This window comes from Ornithodoros turicata, chromosome 7 (assembly GCF_037126465.1).
Source record: "Ornithodoros turicata isolate Travis chromosome 7, ASM3712646v1, whole genome shotgun sequence".
Classification (NCBI taxonomy): Eukaryota; Metazoa; Arthropoda; class Arachnida; order Ixodida; family Argasidae; genus Ornithodoros; species Ornithodoros turicata.
The window spans coordinates 19,276,630-19,295,199 of NC_088207.1; the positions used below are offsets into that span (position 1 = coordinate 19,276,630).

An 18,570-nucleotide genomic window follows, 5' to 3' on the forward strand; every position below is an offset into this window, starting at 1 on the left:
TAAAACATTTAAAATACATGTGAACAAAAAAAAAAATGTGAGCAAAGTCACCTTTTGTGGTAGACTATTTAAAAAGTTACAGAAATATTATACATTTGTCAATCTTTGGTTTCCAAAATGTAACGTTTTTATCCGGTGGTTTATAGACAATTAGTAGGTACTGTCGACCAATTGTTGACAAATACTCAACCAGAAACAAATACTCATAACAATAACCAATAAATAAATAAAATTAATTAATTAGACTAGCGAGGATAACGACAAGTGGTCCACCCAGCAGTAAGAGGTTATCCAACTCTAAGTAACTAGTGAAAAAAATTATGTTGTACCAGCCTAAAGACATTTTCAAATTCTATTTCTCCTCACCTTGTTTGAGTCGACAGGATTGTCGCTGACGTGCACCACAGCTCCAGGGTGTGTTTTCCGAGACCTACGACACACACAAAATAAAAATTAAAAAAAATAAAAAATAAAAACAAAGAAAAAAACAGAGTTAGTTGCGTGAATAAAACATCTCCATGGGCATACAGGTTGTCACCACTATGGCAAGACGAGCACTGAAGAAAAGCCAACGTGTTCCGCCAGAATATGGAAGCCAATAGATAAAATGGCGTAGACACAGGCTAGCTGGTGGATGAACTCCATAATGAATTGAGCCTGAAGTTTTCGGGGAAATATTTTTATTTTTTTCTAAATTCGGAGGGTAAAAATCGGGTAAATAAACATGCGCTCTAAATTCGTGCAAATTCGGGTGGAAAAGCTTCCAGTATGCTAAATTCGGGAAGAAATCGGGCTGAGTTACTCAAACTAACTGTACTGGTTTGGTACAAACAGTGATGTAACCAGTGATGGCCACTAACTACTTCTACATTAGTTTAACTATAACTACTAACTACTTCGCGATGAAGTAGTTTAACTAGTAGTTCAACTACTTTTCAGGGGAGGTAGTTAACACTACTTCTTTAACTACTGCAATGTATTTTAACTATCTATTAACTATCTACTATTTTAACTATATGTATCTATAACAACTTAACATTGTCGATTCACACCAATCACATTCTATAGTGTTCTTGGACACCTAAATATGAATCACAACAGCGATAAAAATGAAGATTTAGTACACATGCACGACACAATTGCTCTGCACCTCCGTTCTCATCAAACAAGTAGCTCAAGGAAAAAGTCCGAAGCACAATCGTGCCGTAAAGCTTGCGGCAAAATCGGACGTAGTTGGCGCCTGCAGTAACCTAACTACTGTAGTTAACTACTCGAAATAGTAGTTTAACTAGTAGTTGTCACTACATTTCTGCAAGTAGTTGATAACTACTTTTTAACTACAATCAAGTAGTTTAACTAGTAGTTTAACGACATGTAGTTAACTACTGGCCATCACTGGATGTAACTGCATTTCCTTCTAAACAAGTTAGTGTGCATTCCTACAGACGTCCCAGCGAAGGCAATTTGCTGGGTAAAAATCGGGTTTCACCCTAAATCGGCAACCTTCAATTCGGGGTGCAAATTCGGGGAAGAATCGGGTTAAACCCTGAAACTTCGGGCTCTAATAATGAAGGTGATTGAGCGTTACGTGCTGTGTTTTCTCTGCCTTCTGCCCGTCGCTCAGGAAACCTTCATTATGGAGCCAATGGATGCAAATATGCAATACTCACAACTCAATTGCCTTGTTCCAGTTGATTATATAACCAGACACTGAAAATGTTTCTATGTTGACTACATGCAAGTTTCCCCGTTCCGTCCCAATGTACAACCACTTGCTTTGGAATGGGAGGTGGCAATAGGTGATTCTGCAAGAGAAGAGCACGTAGCATACAATGCCACATACAGCATGCTACTACTTTGCCACTTTTAAGACTCTCACCTTTCTTTCTGAAACTTTAGGGTATGCACTATTTCAGGCCTCTTCTGCCTCAAGTTCCATAGATGAAGAGTATCATCCGCACACACACTGATTAACGCGCCCTAACAAGAGAGCACATCATTAGGGGAACTGCCTTTCTTAACTGGAGCTGCACAAAATCCTGTCAAGTCAATAATCTTAGTCCACACTGAGCGATAAGCTTCACATCCTAAATTTCGTTCCATGCTGCTGAACGAACACAGAACTCCATTTGAATGCCAGGACTAAAGATGGCTATCAAATAATTAGTTATCAACCACTCTGTCTCTCTTTCTGGTTTCCTTACTGCTATCTGCTATCCTTACTGCATTAGCCACGAATTTGTACTGAAGTACCGATGTGCGGGCATACACAAGAGTAAGGATACTTCTGTATCCTTCTGCTACCTAGTATGTTCTCCGAGTCAGATCCATATATTATATTGGGGTAGTTTGCTCCCACTATTTTAGCTTCTTAGTGCAGTTGAGTACTGCACTTGTTTGTACATGTACACACTCCATTTTTTGTCTCAATACTTCTAGTCATCTACGACTCACTGTCAAAGGAAGCCTATGTCAGCGTTAACAGCGTTTTGTTCTGAAATACCAGATGTTTTTTGTAAAATAAAGGTTTGATTTGACAGGCATGATGTATCCTCAACCCATCTGTACATGTGATGCTCACTAGAGCTTGGAACTGAAGGCGTTCGGTCTATTCTTCACCAAGCGCCGTCAGAGAGCACCAGCGTGTGGCGCTGCAAACCTCAGCATTACAAGGGTTCTACTTAACCAGTCAGGTAAAGTGGGTGTGTGGCAATGAGTAAAAGATAACTAGTTTGTTTGACACTAAGTTTTTTTTTTTTCTTTTTGAACTAAAGATTGTACGACTTCGAATGACTATGAATTGTATGACTACAAACATGAGTGTGTACATTTTATGTACCTGATCGTAGATTTGTGCTACTAAGCAACAAAGCACACTGTTCCTCACATATAGTTCACACATAACAATGGTGTTTGTCTTACCTCATTCACTAGAAACATAATCTGTATCACAGCATATTCCAGCACATGTTGTACTGTGCATTCTACCCCAGGCCTACCAATACTGTGGCTCACAGTCAAGGTTAAAAAACAATACTTGAAGATGAAAACCAACGAAATGAAGTGTTCAACTTTACGCAAAGACAAGACACTGCCTCAACACTTCACACATATTCACTATTATGTTTCTGGGCTTCGCTAAGCTGACAAAGTTTTTGGTGTATACTTTCCTTGAATCATGCCCAGTGTGCTGCCAAGGAATATACGATTTGCTGGTGCAGGGTTCAATACAGAAGGTCATGTGGTACAATTAGATACATGGCGGTAACCTTTCGGACATTCGCAGAAAACAGGGATATGTTGCACGCAGGAAATGAATGAGCGGGAACAACATTATTTGATGACGGGGGTAGTATTGATAAATTGACACTATGATATTTTTATGATGACGAGTGGGCTGCTTCATCGCGGCAGGCGATGTTCTACCCCGAAAGTAGGAAAAGCATTGCAACTGTTGCACAAATATTTAATCCGATGAAATACAGCAGAACCACTCTCTCTAACATCGAGGCAAGTGTAAAATATAATCACTCTACAAAGTATTGGTATAATTTTCCTCAAAAACTAAAAAATAGGCAACACCACAATAGACGTGGTACTAATGAACAAACACGATTATCAAAAACCTTAGGAATTCAGATAGTAAAGGATTTTACACTATGAATTCAGATTGCCATGGACATCAGTGTTATTCCTTCTCACAGGTCCTGCATTGTGATAACGCCCTTTGTACCAGACAACAGTAGCAATACTGGCTGCACTTGAAGCCGTTCAACGGATAGCACAAGAACATCCACCATAGCGCCCCATGTAGTGTATACTGCCACGTATCTTTAAGAGTGCCAATCACTTCATCTCAGTACTTGTCGCATGCAAGTGATATGTGGTCAGCACTACAACAATCAATGTCACTAACTGGCAATATGTCTCCATCTTTATAAATAGTGTATACAGTGAACCCTCGTTATTATGACCATGGTCGTTCCCGAAAATTTTGGTCATAATGCGGAACTGTCATATTAACGGGGGATGTTTGCAGTGGCTTCACTGCATCGTTCCCCAGGAGTATGGTCGTAAAGCGCGTATGTCAGATTATCGGGGGTCATATTAACGAGGGTTCACTGTACACATGCAAGCTATAGGATGGCCTCCACGCTGGCCTGAGACTGGCAGGCCTTCCTTTCTCTTTGTATTGTACATCACTACTTATGTCTGTTACTCATCATAGCACTGCAGCCCCATTCGAAGAAAGGATACAGTCGCATGGAGCCATTCTTTGTCCCGATGGCCAGCACCCTCTGCACAGGGTCAAAGGCCAATGCCGTTGGTTGGAAAGGGAAGCCATGCCGCACAGTCTGCAAGAAAACAAACAGCACACTGTAGCACAGAATTGCACACCAAACCATCTCATGGACAACTACGAATGCACCTTCAAATAGCAGTGTAAGAAAGCAAGCACAGGTTCACCTCTCTCCCCACATGAAATCCAAAATATGTTTCAAGTGGGTGCAGATGCAAGTAATACACTACGACAGTTTGTCTCTGCACAGGGGAAAGGGTAAAGCTTGGGGATACCATGTGACAGTGTGTCTGTCCACTGATAAGGGAGCAATAAGAGGGCGTTCATAAGCCACGGTTACATGAATATGACATAAGCGTATCATATCGACTTATCGCACCTCCTCGCAACTATCCCGACCGGTGGACTGGTTAACGTGGCCCTGTCGGAGAGGATTTGTTGCAACAAGTCGATACAATACGCTTTGGTCGCATTCATGTAAACGCAGCTATAGTCTGGCACGTTACTGCGTTTGGGTTCACAGAAGAAACCATGTGCACCCAACCTTGAGCTGCTGCCCCCTCACTCAGGAGATGTACCAATGAGGTCGCTTCACAGACAATAAGGGAGAGAGGGAAACTTGGGAGCTGCTCAGGCAGCTGACCTACGTGCATAGCATATTATTTTTGTAACTGCTACGTCACTAACTCACACTACACCAAGGGCTGTGTGTTCAGGAGGATGCAACGCGTTGTCACACGTAATACCGAATAAACGTGAAAGAAAACTCGCTGCAGCAACGTGAACCTGCGTTCAAAGTTTTAAGGCGACATCGATGCCGGCGTCTCTCCCAGGGAGGCAGCGAGAGAAAGGTCAGGTGCTCACAACTACCAATGGGAAGGCAATACATTCACACAGATGAACACATTCGTGGCGAGTGGCATCTTTCTCTTGAGAAACATTGCAAGATGCCGCACACCACGAATGTGTCCGTCTGTGCGAATGTGGGAGTGTCTGGCAACAATGTAAGAGAGAATGTGTCGAGGGGTGAGTGCGTGACACCGTGTTTCCTAGCGTGGCTTGGTACGTTGAAGAGAGGGGTGGCTAGCATGATGTAATTGGTAGCATCTCTGAATGACCCTTTTCTTCAACTGCCACCATTTAATTGTAGTGGGGGAAACAGCATAAGTTCGATAATGCATGAACATTGAAACGACACTTATCTTCCAATTTAGTTACTTTTTTTGTGGTTTGCTCTTAAAATGTATATTTATGAGCTGCTATTGTATGTACCAACAATTTATTATTCGGAAGTCCATTTTCCAGTGAATGATTCCACACAAAATCAGATATAGGCATTAGGAGCTGTCTTCGCACTATTTAAAAATGGCCCATGTCGATGCACTACATTTTCAACACTGAAGAGCCACGATGCAAATATTTTCTCTGCTATTCCTGTGGCTTGCGGTACTTCTCAGGACGTTGTGCTGCCTTTCCGCACACTTGCTTCATTGAAGCTGTAGGGTTTGCAAATGTGGCATGCCGAATGGATTTGATAGTTAAAAATGAAAAGTTGTTTAATACCTTACATCTTAGAAGATTTCACATGCCTGTTTTGGTGCTTTATGGCACAAGAGTGACTAAGGCCAAATAGTGCCAAGACACTTGATCTGTTTGTTTACTGTGTTTGTATGTTCTGCACAGACTCAAGACTATCAGGGTCTTATGTGTACGTGATTTGAACAGAACGACAGCTCTTTTCACACATGCCTGTTGCATGATCCCCTTGCTTGTAATCAATGTACAGTACAACTATCTTGCACTTACACCAAATACTGCACTGTGCATTGTCAGACTCCTGCGATTTGAGCATAAACTGACCATACCACAAGTGTGCAACACAGATGTAGTGTTGCTGCGTATTGTTGGTCAGTGTGTTGTTTGAACAGCAGCCACACTGCATGCTGAACAACCATGACAGAGCTGTGGAATCGAAATGCACTACACATGCTAGGGCAGTGTCTGAATGCTGCAGCATTGTATTGAGCCAGAAAGAAATATGCTTTTATACAATCTAATTTCTTTCAGTTTTTCCTTTCTTTCTTTCTTTCGCTGTGCAACGAGTTGCGCAAAAAAATGTGATTTCGTTGCAGGGAAAATTGTCGCATGACATACTTGAACACTGAATTCCTCAGACATTACAGAATATCTTAGCAATGTCGAAGACTACGAGTATTTGGAAGCAGGACGTGCAATTATGTGTTTACCCATGAGCTTATGCAATGCATCCTCAATATAATAAACTACTTCAAAATAAACTGTCAGCCACACCTCAATTTACTCAGAACAGAAAGAACAGCAAGGACAAGGCAAGGGCTGGCTTACGCCTTCGCTGTTGGAAATGCCTGCAGGTGGGGAAATGACCAGACCACCAGACAAGGAGATACATGTTTTGGAAGATCTCTAGTAGGCCCATTAAAGTTTGAAAATGACTAACAAAGAAACGGCAATATCTTGACCAAGGTGTCATGTCTACAATTTGTATCTAAATGACAAAACAGCGTAAGATCCCACTTTTGTTTTTCTTTTTTTGTGTGTTTCCAAGTAGGCTGAAACGAACATAACGCAAGAAAGTAATATCCCTGTCACACGACATATTGAATGGTATTCCCAGCAAATGACATTCGCACAGAACATAATTTGTTTGCATTGCTTCAAGCTACACAACAAAGACGCATAATGTCATTCGCAAGTTACATCACTGTCGACGATTCAGACACTAGGGCCGAACATATGGCGCTATTACACACAGGTACATTAGTTATATTCTTGTTTCTTCGTCTCGACACTACAGACACATTACATTATTCGACAGAACCGTTGCGTTTTGGACAACGCTTAGTTGGCAAAGTGTCACAAGCCAAGACAAGTGTCAATCATGCAGGCGTGGGAGTCGACTGAGAACGGGAGTAGTCCTCTGAAAAAGTGTTAAGCCTTCCTTCCTTCGTGTCAAACGAAATTAAATGTGACAAAAAATGTAGTGCAACTTTTCATCCATGTTTAATTTCTCTGGACAGTTTTTCATTCACGTTTAATTTTTCTGAACGGTTTATCATTGTTGTTTTTTGCTGCCTCTCTACTGATGAGGGTACGCAGTCGGTAAGAGAGGGAAGAGCGAATGAGTTCCTCAAACAGATTCGCTTTGCGAGTGCCATTCGCATGTATTGCCATTCGCTTTCACCGTGTGACATGGAACGAATGTCATTCAGTGAGAACGTCATTAGCTGGGAATGACATTCAATTTGCCGTGCGAGGGGTATAAAGGCGTGTCTCCGTAAAGGAGCAGTTCACGACTCTTTCGTCGCAATCAAGTTATACACGTACATTGACACGGACAGGACAGCAGTCGACAACAATCCCTGTTTGCTCTCAAGAGAGCAATGAAACGACCCTTAGCGTTGCTTGAGATCAGATTGCATTAATGAGTCAGACCATCAGCATCCACCATGCAATGGTATGTTGTGCCTGTAAATTCATTTACAAAAACACCCGGGAAAAACATCCATGGATGCAGTGTGACGTTGGAGGACGCTGAATCACCTGTCATTATTTCCAACTGAAAATTTGTTTGCTACGAACGTGGTACGACACTGCTTGGAGCGCGCCCTGTACATCACAAAGTGACATCTATGGCATTCATTCAATTGTGGGCCCTCCGAAGGCGTGCAGATCGACGACCTCCCTCTTGCTAATTTATGGAGGGATAATACGAAGAGATAATTGATGGGCTTTCACTGTTCCTTTAAAATAAACTACAGTCGACCCTCGCATTACGAATTCCCTGACTATGCAAACAGTGTCCCCCTCTGGGGCAAGACACCTCCCCTTCCTCATTTCAAGCCTCGATTCATGAACATATTTTTCCAGGAACATTAACGGTTCGTATATTGAGGGTTGACTGCTTAGAGCAAAATATATACAGTCAAACTCCTTTATAACGAACTTCAGGAGACCGCGGAAAATCTTCGTTGTAAAGGTAACTTCGTTAAAACGGATGTTTCAAATGAAAAATGCCTTAGTCTTCTTTCAACTTGTTTCTGATCAAAACGCACCTCAGACCTAATACCTAGAGTACACATGGAACCTTATCTCTGTTTTGACCTTTTTACCCCCCCTCGTTATTTCGGTATATATTAGTTATAAAGGAATTCGTTATAAATGTCCGAAGTATTCATTGAATCCTATGGGCACCTGACCAGGCCGCAAAAAACGTTCGTTATAACGGCCTTTTCGTTATAAAGGCGTTCGTTGTAAAGGAGTTTGACTGTACATTATGTCAGTCATACATGCATACATGCACCATGTCAGCATACATGCGGTATGTCTACAATACCTGCATTGTCCCTAACATTGGCATCTTTCTTTTGGCGAGACTGGAACTACTGGAATTATCCTTCCCCTTTGTCTTGAACCCCTTCAACATGTACAAAGTTACTAGTTTGATATAATTAACTTCCATGAACGGTAAATTACACGAGTTAATGTATAAAAGATTGGCAAACGAGCAGCGGTAAGCTACATCTAGGGACAAACAATGTAACTATGCATTTTACGGTTAACATTTCTGGAAGACCCATTTTGAACAGAGACTGTTCTTCTTCTGGGCACCGTCTTCATCATTGGCACGGTATGTAAAGGGTTAGTAATGACGTGTTAAAGGTTCACGCGAATTGTGGGTCAACAGCCGGGAGGGAAGAAAGGGTCCGTACGGGCTTTTACGGCCGGAGTGAATGGCTGCTTTGTTAGAGTGTGAAGGGGATTATGTGAATGAAGTGATCTTGGCTCTAGACCGGTTACAGAAATGGGAGGTTCAATTCCTGCCTGTTGTCCCGTTTCGTCCCCTTGTTCGTGAACCTCCCATTTCTGTAACCAATCTGGAGCCAAGCTCACTCCATTCACATAATCCTCTACACCCTCTAACAAAGCGGCCATTCACTCCGGCCATAAAAGCCTGTACGGGCCCTTTGTTCCCTCCGGGCTGTTGACCCACAATTCGCATGAACCTTTAACGCATCATTACTAACCCTTTAAATACCGTGCCAATGGTGAGGACGGTGCCCAGTAGAAGAACAGTCTCTCTTCGAAATATCGGCGGCTCTCGTCTTGAGGTAACTCCCTTCGTAAAGCGTGCTTTCAGGTCTATGTGTTCAACAACACAGCGTCCCGAAACAGTATGGGTTCCGATCGGCTATAAGCAAATATGATGTACCTTCTCATGACCTTGCATGTATGCCTGGCTCAACTACATAAATACATTACACGCCAACACTGCTTCTGTCCGATGTTGATGGGCAGCCATTTCTGCTTCAACTACTGTAGGGCACCATTATAAGCAGTTGTCATAAAATACTACAACAGCAGGTGGGGCAACTGAATCACAGCAGTTCTGGTACTAATGCCAATATGAGTATTTACCGTATTTTCACGCGTATTAGCCGCGGCTTATGCGCGATTTTTTTTTCTCACGGGCGCCCTGCGGCTTATCCACCGGTGCGGCTTATCTGATGACTATTCTTTCTTGGTATTTTCCCCATACGCCGATTTTAACGAAAGGGCCGACAGTGTCTCTGGAACAGCACTGCCCTGCCGATGCACGAACAGTGCGTGACAGGGACGGGTTCACATTCGAGTAGATTGATCTTCCTGGTGCATTCCCCCAAGCAGCTTTAAGGAAAGTGGTGACAGTGATTCACGTCTTCTGGAAGATCACTGACCTATCAGTCCACGAAAAACACCCGACAAGGGCACAATCCGATCTTGGTAGAACTCCAGAACTGACCTCCTCTGTTGTACACTGTGCCGATCCCGGAGTATGGACCACAGGGTTTATGGCCTTCTCTATGGTCTCCTTTGTCGCACAAATCAGTCGTCTCGTATTGCCCGCGGCTTATCTGCGGGTGCGGCTTATCTGCCAGAAAATTTTCATAACGTCCCTAAAAACGCGTCCTGCGGCTTATCTGCGGTGCGGCTTATACGTGTGAAATTACGGTACATTTCCACAAGCACAGAATGCTAGGAGTCGCCCCAGACCTAAACCTTCCATTGCACATGTCCTGATCCGTAACCTAAGTAAACAGGTATAACGTGCAGTCCTGGATAAAAGTTTACGGAACATGCTCAGGTGCATTCCTTCCTCAGAGTGACAGACCAGCAGCGAATGGGACCATACAGACTTAGACGTGTGCCTAGGTAAGGGGTGTATGCCACTTTTGTGGCAATTATGATCTGCAGTGATGGCCACTAACTACTTCTACAGTAGTTTAACCATAACTACTAACTACTTCACGATGGAGTAGTTTAACTAGTAGTTCAACTACTTTGCAGGTGAGTAGTTAAAACTACTTCTTTAACTACTGCAATGTGGTTTAACTACATCTATAACTACTTAACGTTGTCCATCAACACCAATCCCTTGTAGTGTTCTTGGACACCTAAATATGAATCACACGGAATGATAAACATTGGCTCAAGCCACTGCTACGGCAGTCAAATACAAAGCTTGCGGCGGGATTCTTTCTGTGCCTACGCGACAAACTAAGTTGCAGAATTACTTCACAGCAAATGAGGCTTCACTGGACAAGCATTAAAAGTGAAGATTTAGTACACGTGCACGACACAATTGCTCTGCACCTCCGTTCTCATCAAACAAGTAGCTCGAGGTAAAAGTCGGAAGCACAATCGTGCCGTAAAGCTTGCGGCAAAATCGGAAGTAGTTGGCGCCTTCAGTAACCTAACTACTGTAGTTAACTACTTAAAATAGTAGTTTAACTAGTAGTTGCCACTACATTTCTGCAAGTAGTTGATAACTACTTTTTAACTACAATCTGGTAGTTTAACTACATGTAGTTAACTACTGGCCATCACTGATGAACTGCACGATGCCACAAAAATGGCGTACGCCCCTTACCCAGCCTCCTGTTTGCAAGTCCGTATGGTACCATTCACCATTCGTAGCGTGTCGCCCTGAGGAAGGAATGCGCCGGAACATACTCCGCAAACTCTTGCCCAGCAGTATACTACCAAAACGTGCACACTGTGCTAATAAGTCATATTTTGCTGGCCATGCAGAACGTTATTTTCAAGATTGTGCTCATTCAGCAACACGATAATCAAAATCTAAGCTACTCTACTGCACAAAGGTAACTTCGGCCATCCTGACGTCACCATGAAAGTCTGACCGGTGAAAACTGTTTTTTTCCTGCACGAAAACCCTGCGCGTGCGTTGTTATACAGAAAAAGGGGATATGTCATGCTCCTGGATATTGTTCAATTTCTGCTAAATCACACACACAGAAATGATGCGAATGGGACATGCATGTAGAGTAGACACATGCATATGTGTTACACATTTTGCATTTGTGTTATTCGAGGAAACTTATCTGCAATTACTTGACCAAATATTCACTCGCAGTTTTCTCGGTTTGGGATTTTCCGACTTATCCCCTTATTGCATACAGAGGCTCAATTGCGGCATTTCCCTTCAGAAACCACACCTAGCCCAGCACACTTCTATTGTCCAAAACATTTTTGGAAGTCTTCTTCGTACACAGGAAAGAGCTAAGAGCTGTAGCATCACATTCCTTTGAAGCTCCCAACCATCCTGACATCTTTTAGCTGCATTTTCATTTCTTCACAATTTTTAAATCACCGGGGCAACTCCCCTCAGTAACGTTTTTCCATTTGAAAGTGAAAAAAAAACGAAAAAAAAAACTGATGATAAGCCTTGGAATTTTTATATTTCGATACTTATATTGCTGTTATTGTGTAATCTTAGCGCTTGTATAAATTATGTTTCCTCATCCATTCTCTTTCTTAATGTAACTGCCGCGTTTTGAACAAGTAAATGTTGAAAAATATCATCGGATCGCACTAGCTTGTAGCTATGATCCGACTGGTTTACAGTGCCTTACCGTGTACATTACGATGTTGTCAGTTCAATAAAAAAAAAATTTAAAAAAAACAGTTGCATGGCTATGGAGTGTGGTGTCTACACCACGATCACTACCTACAGTAACCATGTCGCTTGCATCCCACCCCAGCGCAGCAATTTCGAAGCTAGTGGCAGTGCTAGTCATTGACTCATTTAGTGCTTCTTCAATTGCTATACCTTGTACTCAAGCTTACATTAGGATTTTCCAAGAGCAGTGCATGTCCCACAGGGGTCAGTTAGTTATAACTTGTAATCATCATCATCATTCTGCGTACTTTGTTGGCAGTTGTACCGTCGCTGTCGTCTGCTACGACAGTGTACCTGCTTCTACCATTTAAAATTCAAATTTCAACTGCGGGTCATGCAGACGAGAACCGCTATTGGAGTCTCGTATACTTAGGGCCCGACTTTTTAGGGTTAAACCCGTATCCGCCCGATATTTACCCTCCGAACGAAATCTGTAAAATTCGGGTTTAACCCGAATCTACACGAAAACATCCGGGTCGCGTGGCACACTCATAAGCGTGCATTAAAATAAAGTTTGATAACATTGCTAAACATTAGTTCCATGTTAAGACAGATTTTTATTAAACAAAAAAAATCACCCGAATACACCCGAATTCCTGACGACAGAATATGCCGTAACGTGATTTAACCCGAATACACCCGAATTTTCAAATAAAAAATATCACCCGATATTTACCCCCCGAATTTGGCCAAAAATAAAACCCGAAAAAGTCAGGCCCTACGTATACTATGACATGGCTGGTGTAATCTAGTAGGTCGTAGTCTACACACGAGGCGCACCAAGCCTGTTATGTACACAATGAATATTCGTCCGTGAACAGTCTGTTACATAGTGCATGTTTAATTATAACCACCCTGCGCGATTACTTCCAGTCTCGCAGTTGTCTACAATGTGGTGCAACAGGTGCAGGTGACGCTCCTTTCATTCGTAGAAAACATTTCTGCTGTACTGTTACGTAGATGTTTATTATTCACGAGGTCTCACCCGAGTCTGAAACATGGGAATTACTCCTGCGAGCAGCACAGGGACTATACCAATAACTCTGCACATTCACGTTCAACGTTTTGTACGAGGGTGCCCTGATAAGTTCTGCTTCTAAGAAAAAGTACCACGGAGCATATAGGAGTGAAATCCAAAACATATTTTTTGCACGTCTTTTGTTCTGGTCGTTTTTGTTGCACGTAAAGACGTATGAAAATCAGCAATGAAGTAACACTGGCCCCCCTGTAAATTATTTGGATATCTTTCATGTTCTCTACCTGGCTGCAGTTCATAGCCCGAGCCACCAAACTTTGCTGTACCATCACAGAAGTAATTTCAAACTGAAGTCGCTTGAGCAAGTTCTACACGTTGTTCTTCGGCACAATGAGAGAACTGGAACTGAGATTAAATATACGACGTTCTTTATTATTGTTATGCTTATATATATGTTTGGTGTTGTGACACCGGTTCATATTTGATTTTTTACTCGAAGGACGAGTGAAGGGGAATAAGAAAACAAAAAGAGCGAAAAAAAGGGGGGGGGGGGACCGCCACTAACCAAGCCGGTAACAGTGCAATATTTCTGCAGTACGTACGCAGCTTTAACAGGCGCATTCCAAATGCAACACGTCAACAGCAGCCAGCGACAGCGCGTTTCACAACCGGAACACACGGAAACGATACCGGCCAAATAAAACGTTCGCGTTATCTGCATCGTGCGAACCGCTTTGGAAACGATAATAGCGTTCAGGCTGGGAACAACGCACTTTCACGTTTGCGTAATAGACGTGTGTTCGTAAAATACGATTCGCAAAGCGTATGTACGACGTGAAAATAAATAAAATAAAATAAACGCGAGCCGTAACGTTCAGAATAAGGTCTAGTGGATCCGAAAGATGCGCTATCAGAAAGCTGTTACAACGTCGAACGATACTGCAGCAGACGTGTTACTTCCATTCTTACGACATGTGCGCTCTGCCGACTAAGTTCAGGCCCTGCTGCGTCAGTTATAAACACCGACACGCATATGTCATAACCACCTTGATTTCGTTTCAACGCGCGTCTAATTTTTGTTACCTTATCGATCGCTACGCTACATGCCGGAATAATAGGCGGTGCCACCACCGAGACGAACAGAATAGCATGAACTCGTGGTTACATAGTACAACCGTGAACCCACCAGCTGAGTAAAACGTGACTAAAGACGGGCACACTGAACGAGTAAACGGAGCCCGTCATATGCTCGCCAATGTCGCGCCACGAAACCTAGGACAACTCCGCGCGAACACATTGCTTAAAATCCACACGAGCCTCTTGTGTAAACGCACACTTGTGTTGCTCGAGGTATTATTTCACTTTGAACATGATTCCATACGTACGCAAAAATGCCCAAGTTAGGCAGCATACATGGCGACTGCTGAGGTAACACAAATCACACCCCCTTTTGCTTGCAGATGCAGCACTCAACCACTGCTAAAAGCAAGTGACTGCACAACACATTGCTGCTTCCCAGCTGCAGCAGGTTTCCTACCTTGGCAACCTGAAAGTGGTCCGGCCGTAGACCTTCCTCGACGTCGGCTTCTGCTTTGACGGGCTGGGATACCGACGACCGTAGTCCATCTAGCACACCCTTAAAAAATCCCGACTTCTTCGTATCCGATCGAGGCATCCCCGACGACAAGCCGCTTTTGTTATCCTATTGGAGACATCGGTACACTGTATTTAACGCATGCTTTAGCAATGTTTCCAAAAAAAGTACTATGTGTGCACAATCACAACTCCCACTGTATCGTCAGCTACTAAAAAAAAAAAAAAAAATAACATCGGCCCCCGGCAGCGCTGGCAGAGGGAGCTCGTTCCGGCAGCTGCTAGAACTGCTTCCACCAATCGTCGGCCAGCTCGAAGTGCCCGGATTTTTATCACGTGACATGGTGTCGTTGTCGTCGGCTCTCGTCAAGTGCAATGTGTGCGTTCGCGTTTCGTTCTGTGTTGCCATTCCGTAATCTTGTGTTGAGGTGGTTATGTGGAGGTCAACCGCGTGTTCGAAAACGGATTGAGCTGCAGTGGAGACCACGGGAAGTGCACATAGTTTTTCAATGTTTTACTTGATCCTCTTCGTTGCTCATCAATTGTAATGGTGTATACGTGTTTCCTGGCGTGACGTGTGTTCTAATTATGCGCTACCCAGAGCAGCCGTTTAATATTGTATTTAAAAAGTCGGTATCAATCTGGGAAGTGAGTGCATGGGCTTGTGTTTCCGCGATCAGTGTGATTTTGCGATCTGCAGCTGTTTTAGAACTCTCATCATACTGTGTCCAATTTCGGAATTTCTGATTGTAGGCAAAGGGTATCCTTCGAAAGTACCCTGACGACGAGTGTCGTTCAGTGCATTTCTCTCGAACCCGACAAATTCCTATTCCTCGCTATCCAGTACCTCTATCGTGTTTACCAGGGGTGTACCCGGTCACTCACTGATTCAACCTGGGTTTGCCACTGCAGTTTATGGTTCTCGTTAACTTAGCTGGCAGTCAGTGACCCGTTTGCCTGTTTTCATGTTCATCAAATAAAGTATACGTGCTTCGCATGTGTAATTTCCACAAGAATAAGCGCCGTTTGCACCCGCTGTTGCTGTGCGGGATGAATAGGATTGCTCGTTATCGGCATTTGCAAGAAAAGGCTGATATTTCCTGCCGGAAATTTCAGATATATATATACAGAAACTGCCTCCTGTGCTCCACCTATCGGCGCAAGCACTGATTTATCCAGACCCCCCCCCCCCCGAAATCCCCCCCCAACTTTCTTACCTGTGCAGCCCCTTCCCGGGGGGGGGGCTCGCTATATCAGCTTTCGGCATATGTTAGCAATGATACGTCAAGTTAGGACTTTTTAAATAATGACCCCTCCTCAACATTCTTTTTTTTTTTTTTTTTGCAACATGCTCCCGTGCTCGGGATTCTGGATAAACCACTGGCACACAGTATACTGTGTTCACACATGAATATCAATACCGAAAAGCTGGGATACAACACCGGCTGTGCTCTCTGAGTTTTTCCCTGGATTTTCCGAAGACTTTCCAGATGAATGTCGACACAGTTCCCCTTGAAGTCGGCCCAGGACGCATACTATTCCCCACCTACCCCACTCCTTCCAGCTGTCCACATCTGTACGCAGCTCATAGCCACAGCCGCTTCGCGGTGCTAACACGGAATCTAGAGGTAGAGCAGCTGACACCCCGTGGAAATGAAATTTCCAGGGAACATTCCTGCTTAAACGAGTTGTGGCAATCGAATATATGCGTTACGTTACATTACATCATCGACGCGTTGTGCTGCACAAGGAGAAAATTATTTTTCTGTGTGTCGATATTGAAACCCTTGAGGACGCTCCCTCGAGCGCTGACATCAGAGGGACCAGAGCTTCGGCCGTTCTTATTGGTTCTCGTAAACACGTGACCTCCCTGCGGCTCCACTCGCAGAGAAGCCTGCGTGATGTTCCAGCTGGATGGGTTTTAGTATTCACGATGCCGTTTTCGTAGGAACCATACTGTACGCCTTGAAAGGACTCGGGAAAAATATCTGTCATGCAGAAGGTGTAGAAGTGAGGGTAAATAAACCCGTCCCTGCTTTAAGGAGCTCATAATCGTAAGTGAATGGATGCTCACGTGACCCCGTGACGTATAAAGCCCACCACACAGTTTTGCCACTGTTTCTCGACGTGAACTTGCCAAATTATGTTTAAAAAGCCACTAAAAGGCGCCAAATCTAAAATACGTGCGCAATCGTTCCACAATTTTCGTCGCCTATAGCTTCAACAGATGACAGTGATATCTATTTATCAATTCAAATAAAATTCAATTTAAGCAACGAAGCTTTCGTCACTGCAAGCACCATTTTGCAGAAGAACGTCTTTTACAGCGACAGCTATATATGCGGAGTTTCATTTCATTTTTATTACCTTAAGCACCCCTTGCGGGGTATTACATTATACACATACAGGGTGTTTCAAAAAACGTGTCATTCGGACTTTATAAAAAAACTGGGCGACGGAAAAATACGGCGTAAACGGCACTTGTGTGGCAACTGAATTTGCCATCTTACAAAAATATTTTCATCTGATTTTAATTCAAATAAATTGAATTTCTTTAATTGAACTCCAAAATTTCCCAAGTGAACCTAGCCTTTTTTTTTTTTTTTTTTACAGAATTAGAGAGCCCGTAGCGAACTTAGTCATATCCACCAAGAAATCCGCTCGATATTGCAAAGGGAACTGCCCCAAAAAAGTCCCGAAGTTGAGGCTTCAGAGTTTCGGGTATTCAACGGCGCACGAAATCAGACGCAAAGATTCGTGGAGAGGAGGACTTGCTCCTGCCCACATGAAAGATAGAAGGTCGAAAAAAACGCAGGGCGGGAAAAAAGAGGCGGAATCATTTTTGTTTGCCGCTTATCAACGTATGGTGGAATGTCACCCGCCTTGTTATCGGTGTGTCTTGTGCTGCACGCCAGTCCGGCGATAAACTGTTCTAGCTCCATGGGGGCAGGAACATGTCCTGCCCTTTGCGCATCTTTGCTACTGATTTGGTGCGCTGTTGAATACCCGAAACTCTGAAGCCTCAACTTCGGGACTTTTTTTCGGCAGTTCCATTTGCAATATCGAGCGATTTCTTGGTGGATCTGACTAAGTTCGCTACGGGCTCTCAAATTCTGTAAAAAAAACGTTAGGTTGACTTGGGAAATTTTGGAGTTCAATTAAAGAAATTCAATTTATTTTAATTAAAATCAAATTAAAATATCTTTGCAAGATGGCAAATTCAGTTGCCACACAAGTGCCCTTTACCCCGTATTTTTCCGTCGCCCCGTCTTTTTATAAAGTCCGAATGACACGTTTTTTGAAACACCCTGTATATTGTGCACTTATACATATGAATTTAAAATGAACTATATACGTAAATTCATTAAAGTAGACCAAGAGCCAACTGTATCGTGCGACATGTATTTCACACTTTCCACGAAATGTATCCATATTAGTTTCGTCTAATATACAGCGTGTCCCAGCTAAATACGAACATATATTTTTTTAAATATATATATCACTTTTTCCGAGATGAAATTAATTGCAATATAGCATATGCTGAAGGGCACTCCTTAGAGGGCATTAGCAAACTCCTAAGGCAATGTCTTAATTAACTTTTTAATTATAAAAGCTACGAAGTTGTCCCAATGAGAACATCTAGTTCCTTCTGTCACCCGACACTGGAGCCGTTTTCAGAACAAAAATTCGTTCGATAGGTCGTCT

The 18,570-nt window shown here is 43.1% G+C and overlaps 1 protein-coding gene across 4 annotated transcripts in view; it reads right to left on the reverse strand.

Moving 5' to 3' along the window:
• The window catches only part of LOC135400279 (syntaxin-binding protein 5-like), an 80,300-nt gene extending 65,188 nt beyond the window's left edge, over window positions 1-15,112 (reverse strand). Inside the window, exons 1-6 of one of the 4 annotated variants that reach the window (XM_064632069.1) lie at window positions 14,810-15,112; window positions 4,258-4,355; window positions 2,923-3,004; window positions 1,880-1,980; window positions 1,671-1,805; window positions 367-430 (exon numbers count right to left, since the gene is read on the reverse strand). In XM_064632069.1, coding sequence (XP_064488139.1) covers window positions 367-430; window positions 1,671-1,805; window positions 1,880-1,980; window positions 2,923-3,004; window positions 4,258-4,355; window positions 14,810-14,947 — 618 coding nt within the window. In that variant the 5' untranslated portion in view covers window positions 14,948-15,112. Of the gene's footprint in view, window positions 1-366; window positions 431-1,670; window positions 1,806-1,879; window positions 1,981-2,922; window positions 3,005-4,257; window positions 4,356-14,657; window positions 14,745-14,809 lie in introns of those variants that run through there. The other 3 variants (XM_064632070.1, XM_064632071.1, XM_064632072.1) reach the window with 3 other exon arrangements.
• Window positions 15,113-18,570: the final 3,458 nt, after the last annotated feature.